Here is a 19,434-nt window from a genome sequence, read left to right as displayed (position 1 = left end):
TTGTAAGATGCCACCCTTCTACTTCTCTTCCAGAAGTGGGGTCATCCCCAGCTGGACCTGTTTGTCACAGAGGCAAACAGGGGAAGTGTCCCCAATACTTCTCGTTCCTGGGCCTAAGGGCAGAGTCGAAAGGGGATGCTTGTGTCGCTCCTTTGCCACGGGGCATGCTGTATGCTTTTCCCCTGTTACCCATTGTTCCCAAGGTTCTAACCAAGATCAGGCAGTCCAAGTGTCGGGTCCTCCTGATAGCCTCGGACTAGCCCAGACAGTTTTGGTACCTCATGCTACTGGAACTGGTGTAGGACGAGCTGCAACCCCTCCCACTAGTTCCGGACTTGATCACGTGAGCCTAGGAGGGGGGTTTCCTCTACCACCCGAACATCAAGTCCCTCCACCTGACGGCGTGGCTTGTCCATGGCTAACGCAGCCTGAGCTTGCCTGCTCTGAGGGTGTTCAGGCAGTTCTGGGGAGCAAATAGCCGGCTACCAGGTTGTCCTACTCCGCTAAGTGGAAGAGGTTCTCCCTATGGGTGTCCAGGAGGGACATAGACCCATCCTTGGCCCCTATCCCAGTGGTCCTTGACTGTATTTTTGAGCTGCGTCAGGCAGGCCTGTCCACCTCGTCTATTAGGGTCCACTTGATGTCCCTGTCGGCCTTCCACATGGGGGTTGGCGGCAGATCCCTTTTCACTAACCCCGTGGTTGAGGTTCCTCAAGGGGCTAGATAGGTCGTTCTCACACGTGCGGGCACCGGTGCCTCAGTGGGATCTGAACCTGGTGCTTACTAGACTTATGTATCCCATTTGAGCCCTTAGCCACGTGTACACTCAAGAACCCATTGTTTAAGGTGGCATTCATAATATCCATTATCTCAGTGCGCAGGGTGTCGGAGCTTCGGGCTCTGACCATGGAAGCACCCTATTTAGTGTTTTCATCGGATAGGGTCAGACTATGCCCTCACCCAGCATTCCTCCCCAAGATGGTGTCATCATTCCACATGTCCCAGGACATTTACCTGTTTTCTTCCCAAAGCCCCACCGCTCCCCTAAGGAGCAGGCCCTGCATTCTCTCGACGCAAAAGGAGCCTTAGCTTTTTATTTAAACAGAACAAAGCCCTTTTGCAAATCTTCTCAGCTGTTTATTTCTTTTGTGGAAAGGATGAAGGGGTTTCCTGTGTCAGCCAAAAGGCTGTCCACATGGACCTCCTCATGTATCAGGGAGTGTTATGTATTGGCACACAAGGAGCCGCCCCAGGTCAGAGCGCACTCTACCAAAGCTCAGGCATCTTCTGCGGCTTTTGTGGCGCAGGTGCCGATCATTGATATTTGTAGAGCGGCCACGTGGTCCTCTGTCCACACATTTGCTGCACATTATGCCATTATCCAGCAAGCCAGAAGTGACGCTGCCCTCGGTTCTGCAGTACTCGGTTCAGTTCTGTGAAAAGGACAATAAGAGGAGAAAGTTTACACATATGTGGGCAATGTTGCTACCTCAGTTATGTTGCTTCCATACTGGTGACTTGTTTTTCTCAGGAATGTCTCTGACTCTGCCTCCTTTGGGTTCAGCTGGGGAGTCACCTCATTCAAATGGACATGAGCAATCACTCGAAGAAGGAAAAACGGTTATTTACCTGTAACTGTTGTTCTTCGAAATGTGTTGCCCCTCTGCCTTATACATTGGCCAAACTGGACAGTCCCTACATAAAAGAATAAATACACACAAATCAGATATCAGGAATGGTAACATACAAAAAACCTGTAGGAAAACACTTCGGTCTCTCTGGACACACAGTAGTAGATTTAAAAGTAGATACCCGGCAACAAAAAAAACTTCAAAAACAGACTTCAAAGAGAAACTGCAGAGCTACAATTCATTTGCAAATTTGACACTATCAATTTAGGATTGAGCAAAGACTGTGAATGGCTAGCCATCTACAAAAGCAGTTTTTCCTCTCTTGGTGTTCACACCTCCACATCAGCTGCTAGAAGTGGGGCACATCCTTCCTGACTGAATTGACTTCATTATCTCTGGCCTTTCTCTTGATTGGTACTCCCTTTTTTTCATGTGCCTGTTTATTTATACCTGCCTTTGGAATTTCCACTACATCCATCTGATGAAGTGGGTCTTTGCCCACGAAAGCTTATGCTCAAATAAATCTTCGTCTATAAGGTGCCACAGGACTTCTCGTTGTGAGTACCCCTCTCTTTTTCACCCTCCGTGATACCCATCAAGTCAGCTCTATTGCCCTCTGGTTCTGTGCACTCATAGTACCTGTATAAAGGGACCAGCTAACCCCATACTCCCCTCAGTTCCTTCTTACTGTCCATGATAGTTGCTGGAACTGTTTTTTTTTTTTTTGTGCCATGGCTAGTGTGACAGACCCAGACCAGCTGGCTGCCGCACACTAATATAGAGAAGGTATGCTGGGACTTGGGATAACAGCTTTCTCTTCTCTGAGTAAACAGGGCGAAGCCTTGTGCTGCATAATCAAACATGAAGTTCCAATTGATGGAAGCAGCACTCAGACCCTCTTTGGACCAAACACAGTTGGACTCAGTACCATGTGATTCAGAATCAGTATGGAATGTTCCTTCCACTGAGAGACTCTTGGCACCATTCCACATCCCCAGGGCTAAAAAAGAAATGTAGGAACAGCTGGTAGGGTGGAAGCATTCCTCAACTCAGAAAAAGTTCCAAGCATGGAGAGCACAGCAGAGTGATACCTGAGTTGGGACACTTCCTGCCCCTCCTCCACAGGGTGATTCCATGGACTCTGTCCTGTTTTCAGTCTCCTTTGAGTCAGATACTGAACCAGCAAGTGTCAGAGGAACATGGAGGTTTCAGTGCAATCATGGTGCTGTCCATCTCTGAACTGTTTATGGTAGCTGGGGAGTTGCTGGCATTATTGTTATCACTATTACTGGCAGTGCAAGAGCTGGCATCTGTAGTGCTGATTGGTAGAAAGGGGAGAATATTACCCCAAGTACTGGGTCACTCGGTATCAGGCTCCTCAGTACTATTTAGAGGCAACCATCCCTGCTATCCTTGATGCAGCCTCCTCCCCTTCAGCACTGGTCTCTGGAACCAGTTAATACTGCACCTTGATGTAGGAAGTCTTTTTGTTGCAGTTGTAATTGATGGGGGGTTTCTGTCATTGTCCCCCAGTCAGCTCTGTGCAGTGGGGGACCATGGTGCAGGGAGGTATCACCAAGTGCTTGGTCCAGCGGGCATTGGCCTATGCCAGTGTTATGACCATTTTGAAACCCTTAGAGTTTTCCACTGATGTTGGGGACGCATTCTAGATGTGCATATTCAGGGGCCTTGGAGATAAAGACTCTGCCAACCCATCAAACACCACTTGACCCTAGACCTGCTGGACTTAATTAGTGTAGAAGGACAAGAGGAGGGTCCCTTCTGGTGCAGGATTCCTCCTCTGCAGATGAGGTAGTGTTGGGCGTGCACAGGTCGCCTATCCAAGATGACATTAATGCTCTCCAGGTGCTGTGAAGAGGGTAGCCTTGAACTCAGAGCTGCAAGTGGAGGTAGTCAAAGACTTTTCCCATAGCCACATTGACATTTTGACTGTGAGAGGGTCATTTAATGGCTCTGCCTCTCAATGAGGCCATCATGGGACCAGTTTAAGACTTTTGGCAATCCCTTTCTTTAAAGAGAGGTGAGAAATAGCACTTTTCCCCACTCCCCAACAAGGTCCCCAGTGGTCTTAGGTGTCCAATAAAAGGGAGAGATGTGGCAGCAGGGAGCAGTTCCTACAGCCTTCTTCCCAGAAGTCAGCTTCCAGACAATGGTGTAATTAATAGCACAGATCACATGCATGGGCAGCAGAGAATCACTGGCTGGGGGAGGCTAGCTTCCAGTTTTGTTCCCCCTCCCCCACACTTTCATCTGAAGCTCTTCTCCTTTTGCTACTTGGCGGAGTCCAGAGCCCCTTTTCCCAGCATAGCCACTGGCCCTCAGCCCTGCCACAGGCTCCTCTTAAGAGCATGGTGAAGGTGAGCGGCATGCAGCCCCAACTCCCATCATGTGAAGAAGGTGGACAACATGTGGTGGCAGCTTCCTCAGCCCCAGAGAGAGCACAGGAGAACTGGTGAGGAGCTGCATGAATGGGGTGTAGCATGAGTGCGGCCACGCCTATTTGGGGAGGCAGTGAATGGCTAATTAGTTTCTTGCACAGAATGTCCATCAGATTGCTCAATAGCCTAGAAAGACCATACCTGCAAATTTGGAAGTCTGTTCCCCCAATGGATCTATACCTTATCCTGTCAAAGCTCATGGGTCTCCTCCTCTATTTGAGCTGCTTATAACCTGCTCTGTCATATCTTTCCAGGAAGGTGGCCTTTCTGAGGCTATGTCTAGACTGCAGGCTTCTTTCGGAAGAAGCTTTTCTGGACGACATCTTCCAAAAAAAACTTCTTCCGAAAGAGCGCATCTACACTGGCCAAGGAGATGGAAAAAGAGATCTGCTTTTTCTAAAGATAGCATTCAGACTGATTGGACACTATCTCGCATAAAAAGCCACCTGGAACCACTTCAGGCAGGGCTTTAGGTCACGAGTTGTTTCCGAGTGCTGGTGCTGGAGCCTAGCAGAGACATACGCTTACAAGGACCCCTTGGACAGCCGATTCTCTGCTTCTGCTGCATGCTTGCCTACCTCTTTGAGGGACAGCAATGCGCTCACAGTGCATGCTGTGGTTACCAAGCTTTTTTGGATGCCTCAGCTTTTGTCTTTGTGCCATGGATCCAGAGCTGCCCCTCGGCATGTAATGACCCCACATAGCCATGCTGTAGTTTCTTCAGCACTTTGTGCTGGCTACCTTCCTGGTCCTGACCGAGCTCAACACTGAGCTCATTCTGGGGACCCTCTCCCTGGGTGAGGGAGCAACACTCTTGCATCTGTAACTCGCTGTGGAGAGGCATTTCTGGAGGCTGGACGCCAGTTCCCTCTGGTGGGACTGGCTGGTTATAGAGTGTAGGGACAACTAGCAGTGGTTCCAAAACTTCCGCATGCAGAAGGCCACATTTTTGGAGCTATGTGCCTTGCTCGCCCCTGCCCTCTGACAACATGACACCCACCTTTTGACCCACAATACCCCTAGAGAAGTAGGTCGCTGTCATCGTATGGAAGCTCACCACCCCAGACAGTTACCAGTTGGTGGGCAACCAGTTCGGCATGGAGGAGTCCACCATGGGGGCCCTCCTCATGGAGGTAAGCTACTCTTGGGCTGCAGTCCCTGCTCGGGGGAGAGGGGTGGGGAAGGAAGGAGAAGTACTGAAAAGGGGGACCCTCAGGAAAGGGCAATGGGGGGAACCCCATCCCCAGGCGGTTGTGCTGTCCCACTCTCACACAGCCCTGCTGCTGAGGTGGGGGGACTCATAGGGGGTGACTCCTGGGGTGTTTGGTGGAAGAAGGGATGGGAGGGAGGCGGGCACCTCCCAAGGGCTCAGGCACCCCCTCTCTCATTCTCTATTTTCTGTGTTTGTCTCCTGCAGGTTGTGAAGGCCATCAACTCCATTCTGCTGTGCAGGGTCATCCGCCTAGGAAACCAGGACCCGATTGTAGCCGGATTTTCTGCCTTGGGGTTCCCGAAATGCGGTGGAGCAATTGATGGGACCCACATTCCGGTCTATGCACCTCAGCATAGAGCAGCCCAGTATATTAACAGGAAAGGCTACTTTTCTGCGTTGCTGCAGGCCCTGGTTGACCACCATGGTCAGTTCATGGACATTTTTGTTGGGTGGTCAAGCAGGGCACGTGATGCCTGCATCTTCAGAAACTCCAGCCTCAATTGGAAGCTTGAGGTGGGCACATTCTTCCCCTGCCCAGATCTTGTGGTTGGGGATGTGCAGATGCCATTGTGCATGCCATGGCTGAGGAAGCCGTGCACCTGGACCAATTTAACTCCCACCTGAACCGGGCCAGGATGCAGGTAGAGTGCACCTTCAGCTGTGTCAAGGCTCAGTTCAGGTGCCTCCTGACCTGCCTCGACGTGGGGGAGCACATCATCCCCAATCTGGTGTTGGAGTGTTGTGTCCTCCACAACATTGTGGAGAGGAAGGGGGAGGCCTTCCTCTCGGGGTGGGGACAGAGGCCTGCCACGAGGGGAGACCCTTCGCGCAGCTGCAGACAGCTGCCATCCGCCAGGCCCGTCAGGCCAGGGTGCATATCTGGGAGGCCCTGAAAGAGAGTTACTCTCAAGCACCCCAGTAACTCTCCCCAGGACCTCCCTCCTATGGGCCTCTGGCTTGCTCCAATATTCCTTTCCCCTTCCTGATCTCTCAATAAAGACACCTGTTTGGTTTTAAACAAAATGAACTGTGTATTGATCTTTAATTAAAAAAAGCTGGGAAGAGGGAGGGGGCTTAGAGTGGCATCAGGGCCAGCTGGATGTGCCACCTTGAGTGTGGAGACCTCATCGAATTTGGGGCTGGGTGGGTGGGAAGGGAGGCTGGAGAAGGTTCAGGGATGGTAGGGGTTGGGGGCATGGACATTGCTTGGGGAGGGAGCATAGTCATCGCTTGGGAGGCAGAGGGAGGGGGAATGGGCATAGCAGGGGGGCAGGAGCAGTGGCAGCAGTTAGGGATGTTAAATATTGGTTAATTGAATCATCAAATTCTTATCGGTTAATTGACTCTTCTGTAGTCCCCAGGGGCAGGGCTCACAGCCAGTGCACTCCAGCCTCACTCTGGAAGAGCTCCCTTCCACTCCACGCTGCTGCCTCTGTATCAGATGCAGCAGCACGAGATGCCAGGCAGGAGCTGGTCTAAGAGGGGAGCCAATTTTAAAACAAGCCCCTCTTGTGGACTGGCTGCCTGTTGCCCTGTGCTGCAGCCTCTGATAAAGAGACATTAGTGTGGGATTGCAGCAATCCCTGTCTAGGGTGGTCTGAGCTCCTGGATCTGGCATAAGCTGCAACTGAGCTGGGCTTCTTGCCCATCTGGTTCCTAATACAGAGCTGCAGCACCTGGTATGAATCAGGACAGAGCTTGCCCGCCCAGCTCCTAATACACTTTAAATGCAGAATTGCAGCATAGGTAGGTCCTGGACCTGTCACAAGCTAAGACTGGGTGAGGCTGCTGGCCAACTTGCTAAAAATGTACTGGAATGGAGGGGAAGGAAATGTGTGTAGTCTATAGCATTAACCTTTACGCTTTTGCTTATCAGTTAATTGGTTAACCTCCTACACTATTAGCCCTAAGATGCACCCTAGTGTTCTACTGAGAGGAAAAAAGTGTTTTGTAGTTCTACTTAGCTCTTTCAGCAAGGGTACTAACTTCTTCAGAAGCATTCCTGGGTCAAGGTCCTTATCAAGGACATTTGCAGAGCTACAACTTGGTCACACACATTTTCTTCTTTCTATACCATCACCACATAGACTAGGGGAAACACCAGGCTTCTTTGAGCTCTAGTACAATTAGTTTGTGAACTCTGATTCCACCTCCATCCTTTGCTTGGCGTCACCTACCGTGGAATGGACATGTGTAAGCACTCAAAGAAAAAAAAGTACAATATCTTGAAGAACAGCAGTTATGGAAAAGTTGTGTTGCAAATGTCCATTCCAGCACCCATTCTCTACACATCTGTGAAAGTTGGCCAGCAAAAAGTAACCGATCTGGGAGATGCCAGATACTAGTGCTATAAGCATATAGCATAAGAGGGCAACAGAGCTGATCAGAGGGCAACAGAGCTGATCAGATGTGTATGCTATAGAAAAAAAATTCTGGCAGTTGTACTTGAGATGTGCATATACCTACCGTGGAAAGGACATATGTAAGAAGTCTCAAAGAACAATTATTGACATATAAGTAACCAGTTTTGGCAGGGGTTAGAGTTTAGGGTGTTTGGGGGGGGTAGTTCTATTGAGTGTAACATGTATGATTACCTGCCCTGTGGGTGAGTGGTGTATGTGTGCACCCATTGCAAGGAGCTCCTGACCCTCAGAGACCGAGTTCGGGCTTTGGAGGCCAGGGTGGCTGAACTGGAGGAGCTAAGGGAGGTAGAGAGCTATGTTGATGAGACTTTCCGGGACACTGTAGTACTGTCCCAGTCTGAGAGCCCCAGTGCTCTTAAAGAGGATGAAAGTCTCAAGGGAACAGAGCATTCAATGGGAACAGAGGGAAACCATCCCATAGTTGGGACCCTCCTTCCAAAGGATGTTGCGGTATCCTCTCGCACTGAGGATACCTCTGACGGGGAGGGAACGCCAGTTGTTAGGAAGAGACAGGTGTTAGTAGTGGGTTATTCGATCGTTAGAAACATTGATAGTTGGGTTTGTGATGACCGGGAGAACCGTATGTTCACTTGCCTGCCTGGTGCGAAGGTTGCGGATCTCTCGAGGCATCTAGATAGACTTATGTGTAGTGCTGGGGAGGAGCCAGTGGTCGTGGTACATGTAGGTACCAATAACGTAGGGAAGGGTAGGAGAGATGTCCTGGAGGCCAAATTTAGGTTGCTAGGAAAGACACTGAAATCCAGGACCTCTATGGTGGCATTCTTGGAAATGCTTCCAGTTCCACATGCAGGGCCAGGTAGGCAGGCAGAGCTTCAGATGCATGGATGAGATGATGGTGTAGAGAAGAGGGGTTTGGATTTATTAGGAACTGGGGACACTTTTGGGAGAGGGGGCACCTATACAGGAAGGATGGGCTCCACCTAAACCAGGGTGGAACCAGACCGCTGGCACTAAACATTAAAAAGGCCGTAGAGTAGTTTTTAAACTAAGAGATGGGGGAAAGCTGATTGATGTGGAGATGCACATAAATCGGACAGAGACTTCTCTTAGAGGAGAATCCATTGATAGAGATTCTCTAAGCTGTAGTGATAAAGAGAGGAGGGGAGAGGACAAACCATGGGCCAGAGCAGACAAACAACCACATATAAAGGAATCCAGTGCATCAGGGAAGGGCAGACAAATAAGCAGTGGCAAATTTTTTAAAGTGCTTCTACACAAATGCTAGGAGTCTGACTAATAAAATGGGTGAACTAGAGTACCTCGTATTAAAGGAGGAGATTGACATAATAGGCATCACTGAAACCTGGTAGAATGAGGAAAATCTGTGGGACACAATCATACCAGGCTATAAAGTATATCAGAAGGATAGAGCAGGCCAGCTGGGTGGCGGAGTGGCACTGTATGTGAAAGATAACGGAGAATCAAATGAAATAAAAATATTCAATGAATCAACATGTTCAACAGAATTGCTATGGATAGTAATTCCATACTCCAATAATAAGAAATTAGCAGTAGGGATATATTATCGACCACCTGACCAGGGCAGTGATACTGACATTGAAATGCTGAGGGAGATTAGAGAGGCTACCAAAGTAAAGAACTCTATAATAACGGGGGATTTTAATTATCCCCATATTGACTGGATACATGTCACCTCAGGAAAAGAAGCAGAGATAAAATTTCTCAATGGCTTAAATGACTGCTTCTTGTAGTAGATGGTAAGAGGCAATTCTCGATTTAGTCCTGAGTGGAGCGCAGGATCAGGTCCAGGAGATAACCGTTACAGGACCGCTTGGGAATAGTGACCATAATATAATATAATAACATTTAACATTTCTGTGGTGGGAAGAACACCTCAGCAGTCCAGCACTCTGGCATTTAATTTCAAAAAGGGGAATTACACAAAAATGAGGAGGTTAGTGAAACAGAAATTAAAAGGCACAGTGACTAGAGCCAAATCCCTGTACGCTGCATGGAAACTTTTTAAAGACACTGTAATAGAGGCCCAACTTAAATGTATACCCCAAATTAAAAAACATAGCAAGAGACCTAAAAAAGAGTCGCCATGGCTTAACCACCATGTAAAAGAAGCAGTGAGGGATAAAAGGGCATCTTTTAAGAAGTGGAAGTCCAATCCTAGTGAGATAAATAGAAAGGAACATAAACACTGTCAAATCAAGTGTAAAAATGTTACAAGAAAAGCAAAAAAACATTTTGAGGAACAGCTAGCCAAAAACTCAAAAAGAAATAACAAAATGTTTTTTAAGTACATTAGAACCAGGAAACCTGCTAAAAAAAACCTGTGGGTCCCCTAGATGATCGAGATATAAAAGGAGCTATCAAGGACGATAAAGCCATTGCGGAGAAACTAAATGATTTCTTTGCTTCAGTCTTCACGGATGAGGACGTTAGGGAGATTCCAAAATCTGCACCGTCCTTTGTGGGTGATGAATCTGAGGAACTGTCTCGGATTGAAGTGTCATTAGAGGAGGCTTTGGAACAAATAGAAAAACTTAATGTTAACAAATCCGGGACCAGATGGCATTCATCCAAGGGTTCTAAAAGAACTCAAATGGGAAATTGCTGAACTATTATCTGTGGTTTGTAACCTATCCTTTAAATCGGCTTCTGTACCTAATGACTGGAAGGTAGCTAACGTGACACCAATATTTAAAAAGGGCTCTAAAGGCGATCCTGGCAATTACAGACCGGTAAGTCTAACTTCAGTACTGGGCAAAATAGTCGAAACAATAGTAAAGAATAAAATTGTGAGGCATGAAGAGGAACATAATTTGTTGGACAAAAGTCAACATGGTTTCTGTAAAGGGAAATCATGTCTTACTAATCTATTAGAGTTCTTTGAAGGGGTTAACAAACATGCAGACAAGGAGGATCCAGTAGATATAGTATACTTAGATTTTCAGAAAGCCTTTGACACGGTCCCTCACCAAAGGCTCCTGTGTAAATTATATTGCCATGGGATAAGGGGGAAGGCCCTTTCATGGATTGAGAACTGGTTAAGAGACAGGAAACAAAGGGTAGGAATAAATGGTAAATTTTCAGAATGGAGAGGGGTAACTAGTGGTATCTCCCAAAGGTCAGTCCTGGGGCCAATCCTGTTCAACTTATGCATAAATGATCTGGAGAACGGGGTATGCAGTGAGGTGGTAAAGTTTGCAGATGATACCAAACTGTTTAGGATAGTCAAGACAGAAGCAGACTGTGAAGGACTCCAAAAAGATCTCACCAAACTGAGCGATTGGGAAACAAAATGGCAAATTAAATTTAACGTGGATAAGTGTAAAGTAATGCACATCGGGAAAAATAACCCCAACTATATGTACAGTATGATGGGGGCTAATTTGGCTACAACAAATCAGGAAAAAGATCTTGGAGTTATCGTGGATAGTTCTCTGAAAACTTCCACACAGTGTGCAGTTGCGGCCAAAAAGGCAAATAGGATGCTAGGAATTATTAAGAAAGGGATAGAAAATAAGACCCAGAATATCTTACTGCCCCTGTATAAAACTATGGTACGCCCACATCTTGAATACGGTGTACAGATGTGGTCTCCTCACCTCATAAAAGATATTTTGGCCTTGGAAAGGGTTCAGAAAAAGGCAACTAAAATGATTAGGGGTTTGGAACAGGTCCTATATGAAGAGAGGTTAAAGCGACTGGGACTTTTCAGTTTAGAAAAGAGGAGACTGAGGGGGGATATGATAGAGGTCTATAAAATCATGAGTGGTGTGGAGAGGGCGAATAAAGAAAATGTATTTATTAGTTCCCATAATAGAAGAACTAGAGGACACCAAATGAAGTTAATGGGTAGCAGGTTTAAAACTAATAAAAGAAAGTTCTTCTTCACACGGCGTGTAGTCAACCTGTGGAACTCCTTGCCAGAGGAGGCTGTGAAGGCTAGGACTGTAACAGAGTTTAAAGAGAAGCTAGATAATTTCATGGAAGTTAGGTCCATAAAAGGCTATTAGCCAGGGGATAGAAATGGTGTCCCTAGCCTCTGTTTGTCAGAGGCTGGAGAAGGATGACAGGAGACAAAATCATTTACTCATTGTCTTCGGTCCACCCCCTCTGGGGTACCTGGTGCTGATCACTGTCGGCAGACAGGCTACTGGGCTAGATGGACCTTTGGTCTGACCCATTACGGCCGTTCTTATGTTCTTATGTTCACTGTTTTAACATTGGTGGACTCACCGTCTAAAAAATATTGGCCTGTAATTGTCAAACATTAGATGTTACATGTTGCTGAGTATGTTCGTAGATATCTCAACTGTGTGACAGAAATCTGAATGCAACAATAATATAAAAAAAACACAACAAGGTAGTAAAAAGTTGTAACTGAAATGAGAAAATACAAATTATTCATACACTTAGTTATGTAATGCAGAGGAACAGTCCTTGTTCCACAGGCAGATGCTTATACTTCATTTTTATATTTTGTTACTTAAAACAAAAAATATTTTTCTCCTCAGATTAGATTTTTGGAATTTGAATTTCATATATAAGCTCATCTTCCTCAGACATAGCTGGGGAGAAAAAAATTTCATAGTCTGGGTTTGGGTTTGGTGGGGGGAGGATTTTTTTCATCCTTCTTGTCAGTGCAGATTTATACTGCAGGTGATGATTTTTTCTATTTGCGTGTAGAAGTAATAACAATGACAAATGGAATTACACTAAGTAATTTTCCTCATCAATTTGTCAAGCATATTTACTATTTCCCCTCAATGTGTTACCATTGAAAATGTTAAGTAGAAAACTTGGAACATTTCTTATTTATTTTAGGTTTAATGCAGCGTGATTATCCAGACATTGTTACTGCTGTGAAAACCAAACAGGCAGTCCAAACTGTGCTAAATACAGCTACAGAAACTCTTAAAGTATTGATATCAGGTGGAATTGTTGATAAAAATGAAGGAGAAAAAATACAAAAGGTAATAAATATAAATAAACATTTGAGAGTGTTTTTACATATATATAAGCTGCTGAATATATGGCTTACAATCATGCCACCATTTTAAATGCATTGTCAGTAAATTGCCTGAGGCCTGTGACATCTCTCAGAAGCACAAATTTGGTTTGTTTGGGTTTTTCTGGTTTTTGGTCTAAATATTTTGTTCAAAAGAACTTTAAATATGGAAATTACAAATATTTAAATACAGTCATCTAGCAGGATTCTTGCACTTGGGTCTCTGCCTCTTGATCGAGTCTGGCAGAACTCTAAAAGCTCGAAAAATATTTTATTCCTGAGATCAGTATTGGTAGGGTAAATGTGAGCCAGTGCTCCCAACTGGCCATTGCATGTCTTTCCACATACAGAAGAAATATTTCCATGAATTTCCTCCATGACTGGGATATGGGAAGAAATTCCTGATTTTGTGACTTTTGCAATGTGTGTCTTCTTTATATATCGTTGCTGTATTTTCTCCATTGTCTGGTTGGTTCTGTGATTGTTTAAACAGTAAGCTTCCATTTTCATTGCTTTAATACAATTTTTATTTGATGCTCCGGTATTGTATTTGTCCAGCACCCTCTGTCTATGAAATTCTGATCTGTGCAGTCTTGCAAAGAGGTTGTTTCTTATAATAATTGCTCATGTCCATTCCACATTAGATATGTGTAGGGGAGTGACTATAGTAAGCCCTGGAGTGATGCTGCCGCGGCGTGGTATAATGGGCGCTACATGCTCCCTCCAATCTGAGTTCCTTCTTGTTGCCAGTGCCCAGGGCTGGCCTGAGCCCTTTTGGCGCCCTGGGCCCAGGTGTGTGGCTCCGCCGCAGGGTGCATGCGCAGGCCCGCCCATGGGACGCGGGCGCGCCCCCGGGGCGCATGGCGCATGCATGCACCGCCCACAGCCGCCGACGCAAAGCCCAGAGCCCACCCCAGGACACTCGGTGCATGCGCGGGCCGGTCACAGCCACTGGCACGCAGCCTGGATCCCGCCCCCGGGTTGCACAGCACATGTGCTGTCCAGCCCATCCCAGCTAGTGCTGCTGGTGCACGCACCAGACTGTGCAGGGCCCCGCAGCCGTGGGGGCAAGGGTGCTGCTGGCCGGCTCCGCGGGAGCCGAGCACGCGGCTCCTGATGGCAGCTGTAAGGGACACCGTGCGTCCCTTACAGCTGCCATCAGGCGTCCCCCTGTGGGTTGATGCCCAGGGCAGCTGCCCAGCTCGCCCATGTCTCTGTCTGGCCCTGCCAGTGCCGGAGCATCAGAACTACTGGCTTTGACTGTTCATTGCTAGCTTTCCTCAGTTCAATAGTTTAACCTCATTAGCAGTTTATTTAGTTTGTACTCATTGCATTGTATTGGATAGAACTTTGTTTAGGGACAGGACATGCCCCGATGCCCAGGGTTTGATGCAGTGCTCATCAATTCAGTGATACAGACCTTGCGAGGCATGCATCCCCCAGCACAGGAACCAAGAGGAGTGATCAACATCACTGAGGCCTTGGCACTGCTCCTGGAACTATTACAGAATATCAGCATCAGTCATCGTCTCATTGGCACCAATACATGTCACAGCAGTCCTTGTGGTCTTGGACTGCTGGTCTCATTCTAGCTCTCTGTCCCATTCCAGATCCAAGTGCCAATGGGAGGATGAAAAGTGTAGATTGCCTTTACCCAACAGGCGTTGAGGTCCTGCAGTAAAGGCTCTTTACGGTTGAAGAGACACTGGTGAGCCTGCAGTGCATACTGCTATGAGGGAGGCAGTCATGAGCCCTCCTATTCGTAGTCACCAAACAATGCACTCACATCCTCACAGGTTGGTAAGGAGCAAGGGTAACTACTACTAGGATAAGTGGAGATTCACCCAGTGCTGCCCCAGCCCTCAAGAAGCACAAGTACTGGCATGATTGTGGAACCCTTGAGGGTTTACACAGCAGTTCCTAGATATCTCTCACGCATGTCTGAGAATAGTGATAGAAATGTAGCCGTGTTAGTCTGGGGTAGTTGAAGCAAAATGCAGGACAATGTAGCACTTTAAAGACTAACAAGATGGTTTATTAGATGATGAGCTTTCGTGGGCCAGACCCACTTCCTCAGATCAAATAGTGGAAGAAAGTAGTCACAACCATATATACCAAAGGATACAATTAAAAAAAATGAACAAATATGAAAAGGACAAATCACATTGCAGAACAGGAGGGGGATGCGGGGGGGGGGGGAAGGAAGGAAGGTAAGTGTCTGTGAATTGATGATATTAGAGGTAGGGAGAGTGGGATGTTTGTGAGTTAATGGTATTAGAGGTGATAATTGGGGAAACTATCTTGGTAATGGGTGAGATAGTTCAAATGTTTGTTAAGTCCTTGTTGGAAAGTGTCGAATTTTAACATGAATGACAGTTCAGAGGATTCCCTTTCAAGTGCAGATGTAAAAGGTCTTTGTAGCAGAATGCAGGTGGTTAAGTCATTGAGAGAGTGTCCTTTCTGGTTAAAATGGCAAGAAACTGTTTTCTCTTTGTGATCTTGTCTGATATCTGTTTTGTGGGCATTAATCCTTTGGCGAAGTGTCTGAGATGTTTGTCCAATGTACATAGCAGACGGACACTTTCGGCACATGATAGCATAGATTATATTTCTGGATGCACAGGAATATGTGTTCTTGATCTTATAACTCACTTGGTTAGGTCCAATAATGGTATCAGCAGAATGAATATGTGGACAAAGCTGGCAACGGGGTTTGTTGCAAGGGAAGGTACCAGGGTTGGTATTAGTGTGGTATGTCCTGTGGTGGTTGGTAAGAATCATCTTGAGGTTAGGTGGTTGTCTATAGGAGACTATGGGTCTGTCTCCCAGAGCCTCTTGGAGTATGGTATCCTGTTCCAGTATAGGCTGTAGTTTATTGATAATGTGTTGGACAGGTTTAAGTTGGGGGTTGTAGGTGATGACAAGTGGTGTTCTATTGTTGGTTTTCTTGGGTCTGTCTTGAAGTAGATGGTTTCTAGGTATTCGTCTGGCTCTTTCAATTTGCTTTTTTATTTCTCTGGGTGGGTAGTTGAGATTTATAAATGCTTGGTAGAGATCCTGAAGCTTCTGGTCTCTGTCAGTGGGATTAGAGCAGATGCGGTTGTATCGAAGGGCTTGGCTATAGACGATGGATCGTGTGGTGTGTTCTGGATGGGAGCTGGATGCATGTAGGTAACTGTATGAGTCGGTGGGTTTTCTGTAGAGAGTGGTGTCTAATTTTCCATTGTTGATTTGTACGGTGGTGTCCAGGAAGTGGATCTCTCGTGTAGAATGGTCCAGGCTGAGGTTGATGGTGGGGTGTAGGTTGTTGAAATCTCTGTGGAATATCTCCAGTGTTTCTTGGCCATGCGTCCAGATCATAAAGATGTCATCGATGTACCGTAGGTAGAGGAGGGGCGAAAGGGGACGGGAGTTGAGGAAACGTTGTTCTAGGTCAGCCATAAAGATGTTAGCATACTGTGGGGTCACCAACCTCACAGGAGAGGAAGAGAGGCAGCAACATGTCCTGGATATCCAGAGGGCCTTGGCTTTTTACTGGGAACATACCTGACTGCTCTGCAAGTTGTCTCAGCTTTTTGTCACTGTGACTGACAGGATGAAAGACTTTCCAGAGCTGCTGGCTAATTGGATTACCTCATGTATCTGGACCTGTATAAACTAGCAAAAGTCCTCCCACTGCAGATTGTTCAGGCTTATTCACCAGAGCCCAGGCATTATCATCGGCTTTCCTGGTGCAAGTGCTGATCCAGGACATCTGTAGAGTCACAACATGATACTTAGTCCACACCTTTACAGCTCACTACAACCTTCCACAGCAGGCTAGAGATGATGGTAGGTTCGGCAGAGCTGTGCTGCAATCATCACAGCCATGAACTCTTACCCACCTCCTTGGAAGCACCTAATGTGAAATGGATATGAGGAATTATTCAAAGAAGAAAGACAGTTACCTGTTTTGTAACTGGTGTTCTTTGAGATGTGTTGCTAATGTCCATTCTACAACCTGCCCTCCTTTCCTGCTGTTGGAGTTTCCAGCAAGAAGGAATTTATATCACACCATGGTAGCGCCTCTCCACCGGTCACCAGATCTGCTACAGATGCTGGTAGGAGAAAAACTTCTGACCCCGATGCATCTGGTAAGCATGCATACCTAATGTGGAATGGACATGAGAAAACAACTTGAAGAATACCAGTTATGAAACAGGTAACTGTCTTTTTTGGCATTGCCAGTATTGTAGTTCACTATGATCCAGGCTTTCTCTAAATTAGTAGGAAATTCCAGCCACTTACATGGGACTGCATCAGAATCTGAGAAAACAGGCTGGAATTAGAACTCAGAAAAATCAGCAGATGTGTCTGCTGCAGATACACTCCAGCAGAGAATCTCTGTAAGAAACAACCCTGTCTTCTTTGTGTGATGATCTCTATGTTTAGTCCACGTGTGGGTGCATGTACATGTTAAGTATGTGAGTCCAGAAATTTTTCCAAGCAGCATCTGTTGACGCACAAGTGCACAGCGTGTTTCTTCATGCTTCCGACAAATAGTATAAGGGCCAGTGTGGATTGATGCCACTCCAGTTTCATCTTGCTGCTGTATGGTCTGAGTTGAAACCCCTATCCCTCTTTCACTCTTAATTCAATTTAATTGAGATGTACACTTTTGTAAATAGCTCTTCATAGTTTTCATACATAATAGCTTAGTTAAGCTAGTTCAGCATAGCATAGACTAATGGTTCTAAATCTGTTTATCATTTTATGTGCCTCATAGATGGCCCACGATGGGTTACATGAGCTGCAGGATGAGAATCACAGTGCTCCCCCCAAACCACTCACAGTCCCCTATCCCCAGTGACTTCACTCAGGGCATGACTACACAATAATTGCGTAGCTTAAGTTGAAAGCTTATTTTGACTTTTGGCACCGGCTGTTATTCCGAAATAATGCTGCTGTGTAGACACAGCCTCAGAGTGGGGCTAGAAGCAGAGTCCTGAGTGTGGCGCCAGGCAGCAACTGAACTGCTGAAGCCTGCCATATAGGATCAAGGGAGAAACCTATACTCCCAGTGCCTGGATAACCTTGTGTGGGCCAGCAGCCAGGACCCAAGAAGGGGGACCAGGAGCAGAGACCCACCTAAGACTTGGGGGTGCTTCAGTACTCCAGCAAACTCTGAGATTCTAGTGCCCCCAACTTCCTCACTGGCGAGAACCCTCACCCATAAACATACCCACACTAGTATCCCTGCTCCTTGCCCCACTATGGTACTCACCTCCTACTAGCAAGAGCGCTGGTGCAGGCTACCAAGCACTATCAGGCCTGACCAGAGTAGCAAATTTTCTTAACATACAACTGGGACGCAGCTGGCATAGACCCTCCTCATTTGGGGGACAAAACTCTTTGCCAGCCAATCACTATGCCCAGGATCCTAGGCTTCAAGAACTGTGTGCATCACTCATTCCTTTTCCATCAATGACACACATCAGTGTGTTTCTATTTTCTGCTTAAGGCACACATTGCAGTGAAATGCTCATCTCCAAGTCCTTAAGACTTTGAGCTCCAACTCATGAAGTTTGTGACCAAAGAGCTACTTATGATTCCAGCCCTATGATTCTATTCTAGGTAATGAGGCCCTAGAAGCACTCTAATACTGGCCAGAAGTGGGACTCCTGTATAGGGGCCTCTGCTGAATGGTACTTCCCTTCCACGTATGAGCCATTATGAGGAGAAACTCACTGGTGCTATCCAGGTTTTCAGATCCCAAAGTAGTATTAACGATTTTACTTCAGGTGGTGTTAGGAATAATCAATGGGAACACAGTGCCTCTGGCTGATGAAAGATTGATACAAATTATGCAAGCTTTTGTCTAAAAGAACTGTTTTATACACAAACATAAGCAATAGGTTTAGAATGTCCCAAATAATCACCCAAAATCTGAGCTGGTATTGAATAATTAGTAGCAAGTTTGCAATGGCCAGTCACTACCTAGTGGGGATGTCAGGAAAAAGTCTTTCAAGATAAATTTAGAGAAACAACTCCAAAGTATAATCATAGCCCATGTCTATACTCCTGCATTATTTTGAAATAACAAGGTGAGTGTCCATACAGCAAGCCCGTTATTTCAAAATTGATTTGAAATAATGGGCTTCTTATTCCAAAATAATAAACTCTCATTTCCTGAGGAATAATGCCTATTTCAAAATAGGTTGCGTGTGGATGGTGCAAATAATTAGCCTTCTAGGGCTTCTCGGGTGCCCTGATGGCCACTCTGTTCACAGCTCTCAAAACTCTACAGTTCCCCTTTTTCTGCAGGCTTTAAATATGGCTCCACACTGACCCTGCTAGCTCTGTGCCACACACCAGCATCCTTCACTGCTCTTCCCTGCTGCTATGGCAGACTGCAACACTCCCTCCGAGCCCTCCATGGCTGCAAGTGAGCCTGCAGCCACCTCAGAAGCCCTTTGCCAGGGGTGGAAGACGAGGGACCCATCCTAAACTAGTGCAGAGATCCTGAATCTCAGAGGTCTGGAGTGAGAAGTCAAATATCCAGGACCTCCACACCTGGTATAGGAATGGAGCTGTCTTTGGCTGGATGGCTGCAAGCCTGGCTCAGAAGGGGCATTGCTGCACCCAGGACTAGGTGCAGATGAAGGTGAAAGAAAGCTACCAGGGGACAAAGTTCCTGACTAGGAGCAGCACCCCAGACATGCCA

The 19,434-nt window shown here is 46.5% G+C and overlaps 1 protein-coding gene and 1 long non-coding RNA gene across 2 annotated transcripts in view; one reads left to right on the top strand and one right to left on the bottom strand.

The window, feature by feature from the left end:
• The window catches only part of LOC112547202 (solute carrier family 9 member C1), a 384,930-nt gene that overhangs the window by 209,251 nt on the left and 156,245 nt on the right, over positions 1 to 19,434 (top strand). Inside the window, exon 19 of the mRNA XM_025188925.2 lies at positions 12,548 to 12,696. Within this exon, the coding sequence (XP_025044710.1) occupies positions 12,548 to 12,696 (149 nt within the window). The remainder of the gene's footprint in view (positions 1 to 12,547; positions 12,697 to 19,434) is intronic.
• Positions 1,116 to 19,434, bottom strand: part of LOC142829257 (uncharacterized) — a 36,923-nt gene continuing 18,604 nt past the window's right edge. Inside the window, exons 3-4 of the long non-coding RNA XR_012903691.1 lie at positions 1,630 to 1,695; positions 1,116 to 1,433 (exon numbers count right to left, since the gene is read on the bottom strand). This is a non-coding gene — a long non-coding RNA (uncharacterized LOC142829257). The remainder of the gene's footprint in view (positions 1,434 to 1,629; positions 1,696 to 19,434) is intronic.

The sequence above is a fragment of the Pelodiscus sinensis genome, chromosome 4, assembly GCF_049634645.1.
Source record: "Pelodiscus sinensis isolate JC-2024 chromosome 4, ASM4963464v1, whole genome shotgun sequence".
NCBI classification, from domain to species: Eukaryota; Metazoa; Chordata; order Testudines; family Trionychidae; genus Pelodiscus; species Pelodiscus sinensis.
This window is presented reverse-complemented; position numbering and strand designations above follow the sequence as displayed.